The sequence below is a fragment of the Hipposideros armiger genome, unplaced genomic scaffold (assembly GCF_001890085.2).
Source record: "Hipposideros armiger isolate ML-2016 unplaced genomic scaffold, ASM189008v1 scaffold_5, whole genome shotgun sequence".
NCBI lineage: Eukaryota > Metazoa > Chordata > Mammalia > Chiroptera > Hipposideridae > Hipposideros > Hipposideros armiger.
The window spans coordinates 2,468,911-2,477,029 of NW_017731355.1; the positions used below are offsets into that span (position 1 = coordinate 2,468,911).

The 8,119-nt window shown below is 39.1% G+C and overlaps 1 protein-coding gene across 1 annotated transcript in view; it reads right to left on the reverse strand.

The window, feature by feature from the left end:
* Positions 1 to 6,457, reverse strand: part of LRRC9 (leucine rich repeat containing 9) — a 121,084-nt gene extending 114,627 nt beyond the window's left edge. The window contains exons 1-2 of the mRNA XM_019646037.1: positions 6,421 to 6,457; positions 5,308 to 5,389 (exon numbers count right to left, since the gene is read on the reverse strand). Of these exons, the coding sequence (XP_019501582.1) occupies positions 5,308 to 5,355 (48 nt within the window). The 5' untranslated portion in view covers positions 5,356 to 5,389; positions 6,421 to 6,457. The remainder of the gene's footprint in view (positions 1 to 5,307; positions 5,390 to 6,420) is intronic.
* Positions 6,458 to 8,119: the final 1,662 nt, after the last annotated feature.

The window sequence follows — 8,119 nt, forward strand, 5'->3', positions numbered from 1 at the left end:
TTGCATTGATGTGGCTGCTTCGATGTCCTGAATCATTTAGACTTTGGGGAAGAGCCAGAAGTTGCACAGTGGCAGATCCAGTGAATAAGGTGGATGAGGACACACTGCAATGTTTTTATTTGACAGAAATTGCCATATACCAGGAGCAATGTGTGACACGGAGCACTGTCATGATGGAGGATGATTTAAAGCACATTTTAAAACATACCTTTTCTCAACTGTAGCTCACACCTGACTGACTGCACCAAAACAAGTTGAAAGTTGTCACACACTGTTACTAAGGTTTGACGCACCAATTCCTGTACTGAAGATTGAAGATCCCTGCCTTCCAGTTGGATGGCACTCGGCAGCAGCATTCACGGTAGTTTCTGATCACAATGGAAAGGCTCCGTGTCACACATCACTCCTGGTATGGCAAAATAAAAACATTACAGTGTGTCCTCATCTGCCTTATTCACCGGATCTGGCACCATGGGACTTCTGGCTCTTCCCCAAAGTCAAAATGATTCAGGACATCGAGGCAGCCACGACAACACAACTAAAGACACGCACGAAAAAGGACTTCCAGAACTGCTTCAGAAAGTGGCAAGAATGATGGGATAAGTGTGTTTGAAGCGAGGGGGAGTATTTTAAGGGGGATTAATGGCAATGTGTCTTTTAACTGTAATAAATTTTTTAAAATTTAAACACTTACCATATTGTTTGACCATACCTTGTATAGTTCTCTGAACATGCTAGGATATTTCTGTACTTTGGCATATGCTGTTTCCCCACCCCAAATGCCTTTGTCCCTTGACTTTATGGTATACGTCATACATCCTTAAAGATTTAAATTAAGGGTCTTCTGCGTGAATACTTGAATTCTCTCTGTAGTATTATAATCATTCTCTCCCTTGACTCCTGTTAAAGTCTGTGTATGCCCTATATATAGCACCTGTCCCAGTGTATTGTGATGCCTGCAGACCTTTCCTCCCTATCAGGTTACATGTTCATTGAAGGCAGTGACAATGAACATATCAGTGCCTGGCACATGCTTGGTGTTTGATACAAGTTGTTGAAATGGTTTAAATTAACTGTCATATCACAAGGTCCTTTATGTTATAACTTAAAGAAATACTTGCTACACATGACCAATCAGAGTATAATGATCATTAGAGTGTAAAAACCATGTTTCTGTCTACCATGAGAGCTGGGTAGGGTGTCATTCTGAGAAAATCAAATTTCTTTTCTACAAACTAGAAGCCTCTGTTTCCTCCCTTGGGTATAAAGGGATCCGACTCCATTCATTATCACGGATGGGGGTGAACTCCATCCATTACCACTACTCAGGTGAGCAGTATCAAGTTTGGCCAAGGAGCACTTGGTTCTCTCAGCCCAGTACCTTCACCTGTGCTGTACAGCCCACCCTCCCTTTCCTCCAACTCTTAAGCTTTGCGAGATTCACTGACAGCCTCAGATAAAGCCACGTCACTGTCTCTCATTGTTATTATCTCCATTGCACCATTACCTAGTCCTTTGACCTCAACTTTGCTTCCCTCCTGTCTTCCTCCTGGTACGGCCAGAGACGGACAAAGGGGGAGCAAAGACTACACAGGGCCTGGCTACATATTATGTACACCCGAAGGCCACCAGGTGACAGGCACTCACCTTATCCCAAAGAGAGGATGGATTCCGGGGCAATCCCTGAGAGAGCTGAGTTCACTCCGACCTCTCAAACCTTGTCTTGCAACAGCAGGCACGATACCCTCTCTAGCCCGGGGCCTGAAGTGTACACACTACCCGCTGCGGTTGCCTAGAAAACCCGCTCTCAGCCTGCGGCAACCTCGGGGTGAGAAAGGGGATAAAAGGGGCGGGGAAAGCAGCGGCCGAGCCCTTTCTGGATCACGTGGCGGAAAACTCCAACCAATCAGCAGAGGTAGGGTTCCACCCGGAAGACCCCGCGGATGCTCTTTGGAAACGGTGTGGAGCTTCCCGCCCGCGGGTCTTTCTGTGCATGCGCGCAACTTTTCACCTGCTTTCGCCAGATCAGAGGACCCGACTGGAAGCAACAAGCTGTGGGCATGGTGGCGGGGACCTAGCCGTCGCCTTCTCCAGTCCCGGCTCTCTCCTATTGAAAATCCTTTACCCTCAGAGCCTGGAAGTACAGAGCCTTGCTAGACTTGAACCCTCGCTAGGCGTGGCGCTGTGATGTCACAAGGTGGCCGGACGACCGTGACAGGCCCTGCTCAGGGCGTGGCTTCGCTCTGGCGGCCGGCCACTAACGCCTTCCAGGAATGTAGCTGACCGCCGCCCGAAGCCGCTGAGCACCGAGCGAGCCTAATCCAAGGACCACGCAGGCAAACAAACGCCCCGGTGCCCTCCTAAGAATAGATGGGCCCTCCATGGGTCTTTTTGTTCTCGGACAGGCTTTTGAGGGGCCGTTTAAGTATTCTAAAATGTTAAGGAGGCAAAAAAAAAAATCCAAAAATAAAGTCGAATTTCAAAAGGGAAAGGGAGGAACTTTTAAAAGAGTGGACCGAAGGGCTGAGAAATGAATGAACTTAGTAAAAGGCAAATCAAAGTGACCGCAGTTGTCATTTCATTCTCTAGATCTGCGCTGTCCGGTATGGTAGCCACGAGCCGCATGTGGCTGTTGAACGTTTGAAATGTGGCTAGTCCGAACTGAGATATGCTGTAAAATACACATAGTATTTTGAAGACTTAATATGAAAGGAAATCTTTTTGTTGATTACATGTTGAAATGATAATATTTTTGATACGTTGGGTTAAATAAAAGTGTATTATTAAAATTATTGTTTCTTTTCACTTTTTTAAGGCGTTGATTAGAACATTTTCAATTACATGTGTGACTTGTTTCTGTTAGACATCGCTATAATATTTCTTGTGGTTCACTTGGTTTGTGTAGAGTATTTACGACATTAAGTATATGGAAAATAGTGTCTGCAGTGCTCTTTTCCGTCACCAGATGGCCACCTCGTTCAATAGACTAGTTTTAAACTACTTTCTCAAGAAAAATATAGGAATGCAGATTTTAAAAACATTTCCACTAATCTAACAACTACCAACAATTCAACGTATTTGTCGTGATTCCAATAATTTTATCTGTAATATGACTGTTGTAAACATACATAAGCATGTAGAAAAAGATAAACTAATTTCCCCCTTTTACAAATTCAATATATTGGGGTGACATTGGTTAATAATATAAGTTTCAGATGTACAGTTCTATAATACATCCTCTTCTCTCTACAATTTTTTATTTCACAGGAATTTCAGTTTCCATCTTTCATTAATTTATTAATTAAAATTAAAGTTCTAGTTGAACAAGACTTACGTGGGCAAATTTTTATCTTAAACTGTAAAGACTAGAATATAATAGTTTAGAGATCTAACCTTTTAGATTAAGAAGTTGGATCAGAAATGATGTAAGTGAATTATCTACATCAAGTTTCTCATTTTGGGGATGCAGCTCTTTTGGATAAAAGTACAGAGATTATCAAAGTATATTGTTAGAAATCTATTGTGACTTTCCTAACCAGTAAAAGGTTGGGAGAGAGCTAACACACAGGTTTCTTTATATTACATAAACAAGTTTTTTTAAGAATATTATTTCTAGGTTAAGCTCAAGGATTGGGCCAGCCAGCAATTGAGTCTGAGTTCCTGTATAGTTATAGACTAATACTTTGGTGATTTGGCAAACTAGAGCCTTTGTCCTGAGTCATTCTTTAAGGAATAATGTTGTTAACATATTCCAGATGGAATTTGGAGCAAAAGGTGATTACAGTTAAAAGCCATATGAGGAATACAAAAACAGCATCAGTCTTGTTAATCTCCATTTCTCACTTTAAAGTTTCTTTATGATATGGTTTTGTGCTTGTGTACAGGAAACAATGGAAATTGACACCACTGAAAGTGAAGCAAATTAAAAATTCTAGGCGAAATAAGACTTCATTCATGTCTCTGTTCATACTCCTAGACAAAGGCAAATTTAAATCTATTTACTTATGGGTAAAGTTATCTTGAATCTGAAAACAATTGGGAAAATATATTACCACTGATTATAGCAAAGTTACTGCATCATTGCCTGATTTAAAGAAGAATCATTTAAAACAAAACAGAGGTGAATTTACAGACCTACATAAAATCATGAGTTGCATAATAATTTGTTAATTAAAACCTTTTTAATTGATTGTTAAATATATTTTCCCAAAAGCCCTATCCTTATTGGTAGAGAACTGTGAAGACATTTAAATGACAATTTGGCTTTGTAATGCCTTTAATTCCAGAGAGCTGAAAGTCTGAAGATTTCAAATGCTGATTTAATTTTTAAATTCTTGTTGACATTTGATTCTTATGCAAATGATACTTTCCAATTAATGATTTTATTAGATTATCTGTGAAAATTCTATGTCACACATTTGAATTTGATATAAAGAAGGAATGCAGCACAATTTAGGATTTACTTTGGCAGCGAAGAGATAATTATGTGGCTCTTCTAAAGTCATCAGCAGAGATCCTCTTATTATTAATGACTGGCAGTGAATATATATTATTCAATTAAAAGTTAGGAGTTGTTCTGAAATAAAATTTTAATTAGACCAACAGAATGCTATTTCTAATGAGTCTATCTAAAAAAGTTAAATAATCTTTGTCCATGATTTGTTGATATATAGTTAATGGCTTTTCTTAAAAGGCAGCCAGGATGGAATTTTAAAGAGCCACTTACTCTCTCTCAGACAATATAACCTCCTCATTTTATCATCCCAGTTGTATTGTATTTAGCTCTAAGATAGCAAATTGAGGGACGCTGAATTTAAGTAGTCTTAATCCACTAGAAAGCTGATCAGTTCTTTGTATCTCCATACAAATTATTTCCTCTTTACCTCCTTTCCTTTGTGTCTTTTATTTGCACCTTAGGCTCAGAAAGTTGAATGTATTCCTCAGGTCACACAGCAAGCACATTATCATCATTTGTCCATATTAGGCCCTTTTTTTTATCTCCACTTTTTCTCCATTTCTACCCCAACCACAGGTACAAATCTAATGTATCTTACAAACCTTGAGTTGTGCATTTATCTTTGTACATGGTTTTGATGTGTCTGTTAATATGGCCTTTACTAGATTAGCCTGTTGCTTGAATTCTTCTGGGGGTGTTGTCAGTGTCCTCTTCCTGCCCTGTCCTCAGTATCTCCTCACCCACTCTGTCTTAGCTCTTTTAGNTCTAGGTAACCTCTAGAAAGGAATGTAAAAATGTTCCGTTTAATATTCTTTCAAATGTGGTAGAAAAGAAATTTGGCTTTGACTCACCAGTTCTTTAATTATTTCTTCTTGGTTTAGGTTTTCACATTCAATCATCTTCCATTAAAAATAAGGGTCATAATAATATTATCTATTAGGGAAAGTAAAAAATTGAAGTAAATACTAGAATTATATCATTCCACGTTGAAAGGGACCTTAAAGCTAGTTAGGTGGACCTGCCCACCCATGGGTTGAAATCTTCACACAGTATATTACCAAGTATCTGGCCCCAAAACAGTCCATTCCATCTCTGAAGTTTTCTGTTAAAAAGTTATTTTTTATTCTGAATTTAATTCTGTCTCTCTATAACTCCTGCCCACGTGTTGTCATTCTACCTTCTGGGCTCAAATAAAACAAGTATAATTTTCTTCCACACTATGGAACTCCACCGCTTAAATAGTCATCTCTCATCTACTCCCTTACCGCATCCTCAGCTCATGTCTTTTAGTAGTTCTCTAAGTGTACTTAGCAAAAAAGAAAAGAATCCTCAGGGCTTAGAAACATACCTGGCATGGTAATAAATGTTTATGCAAATGAATTAGCCAATTCTTCATTTTAGATGATATGAACAGATTAATACCTAAATAGCTTCAATAAAATTTAAGCCAGTTTTTCATAATTTTTAATATTTTCATTATATTATTGCAGACACATACTATTTTAAAAATATAGAAATCCTGGTTTTAATATTATGACATGACAAAGCAAGGTGTAGAAATGGTGTATATTGTGACCCCACTTTTTACAATGACTCCCCCACAGAAATGTGCGCGCGCGCGCGCGTGTGTGTGTGTGTGTGTGTGTGTGAGTGTGTGAGATTATGCAAGGAGACAATATGGAAAGATACATACTAAGTTGTTAACATGAGTTACTTGAGATGCAGGTGAAAGCTGATATGGTTATAATAGGCCTGACAGATCTGATGGGGCTAGATCAGGGGGTGGCAAACTTTTGAGACAGAAGAGCCAATCCTGTCCCTCACAATAATTTAAAAATTATTCAAGAGCCATAAAACAAATGAAATCACCATAATGTGAATAATATCCTTTAAAAATTTTATAAATGAAACTCTCATAGTTTTATTTTCATTTTCAATTTTACTTCAGAGCCACATGTACGTACCCAAAGAGCCGTATGTGGCTCACGAGCTGCAGTTTGCTGACCCCTGCACTCGATCTAAGCAAAAATAGAAAAGAAAAAAAAAAACTGCGCTTTTTAAAAAGCACNGAGTGATTTGATGTGACATATTTTTAAAGGAACGGGTTGCTGTGTGGAGGACAGACTGATAGTAGTAAAAGGGTAAATACAGAGTGACCTGTTAGTTTTTTTTTTTTTTTTTTTGGTCAATAATGTAGGTTAGAGATGATGGTGTCTTAAACCAGGTTGGTAATGATGCAGGTGGTAAGAAATGGTCAGACTTTGGACATAGTCTAAAGATAGAGTTAATAGAATTGCCGATGGATTAGATGTGAAGTATGGAGGAATAAGGGGAGTCAAAAATGACTAAAGATTTTGGTTTAAGTTACTAAAAGAATAGAGATGCCGTCTAGAGAGGTGGAGAAGGCTGTAGGAGAAGAGGGTTTGGTGGAGGGGAAATCAATTTGAGTTAGGATAGGAGATGTTTATAGTTTGGAGGACTTGTTAGGGAAAGTAGAGACACCAATTTAGGAGTAATGAGTAGATAAAAGGTATTTAAAGTCATTACATGATGAAATTATTTAGAGAATGAAAGCAGACAGAAATGAGAAAATATCCCAGGATTGACCTGGAGGAGTCCATTTTTTAGATGTTAGGAAAGGATGAAAAATCAGAAAACTGGAGAAGTATAGCCAGGAAGATCGAAGAAAAACTAGAAAGTGGTATCCTAAAGCCAACTAAATATTATAGTTACTTGTTTGGTTTCAATAGTGTAATATCATTAGGGCCAATTTAGCCGGCTAACTCTCAAATTTCCAGGAGTATTGAGTAGTCCAGAATAATTAAATTATTTCTTAAAATGGGGCTATTTAGTCCATTTTCTGCAATAAAATGGTTCATGACCCNGAGCTGTTGTTCAGCATCTCAGCTGCGGAGGGCAGTGTCACTGGCCCTCATATGTGGGATCCGAACCAGGGCCCTCTGGTGTCTCAAGCCAGTTCTTAACCATCGCGCCACTCAGCCGGCCCCCTATCGCTGTAATTTTCAAATTTTAATGGACATAAGAATAACTTGAGGTGCTTATTTAAGTCATATATTCTTGGGCCTATTTCCAGTGGACCTGACTCAGTATATCTGAGGTAGGGCCCAGGAACAACCATGTTAAGCAAAAACATCAAGTGATTCTGTTGTAGTTGGTCTCTAGACCATACTTTGAGAAACATTCCTCTATGGTGTGTTCAGAACATATACTTGGGGGAGGAAAGACCCTGGCAGTGCTGGAATAGATGCAGGGTAGATCTTTGTGATTTTCAAACGTCTTTTGGGTCTTTTATGATGCTTGCCTTGTTTTCCTTAAGCATTTTAGTGAGTTTAGAAGTCAGAATAGAGAAATATGGCAGGAACTATACATTTCTATCCCACTCTATCCCATAATGTTCCACAAACACCAAATTTACTAGAGACTGTTGGAGCTCGGTGGCCTGTCCCGATCATGCATATCACTGAATGTCTTGTGGAGAGATAGTTCCAAAGAATTGAGCTGTATTTGGATTGGTACGGCTCAGCAAAGAGCCGGTATAGCTAGCAGCAATTCAGAGTCATATGAGAGAATGGGTCAGGTCCCTGGAGTTGTGGGACAATCATTCAGATATGATCGCACCCCAATCCAACACGTACCAAAAGA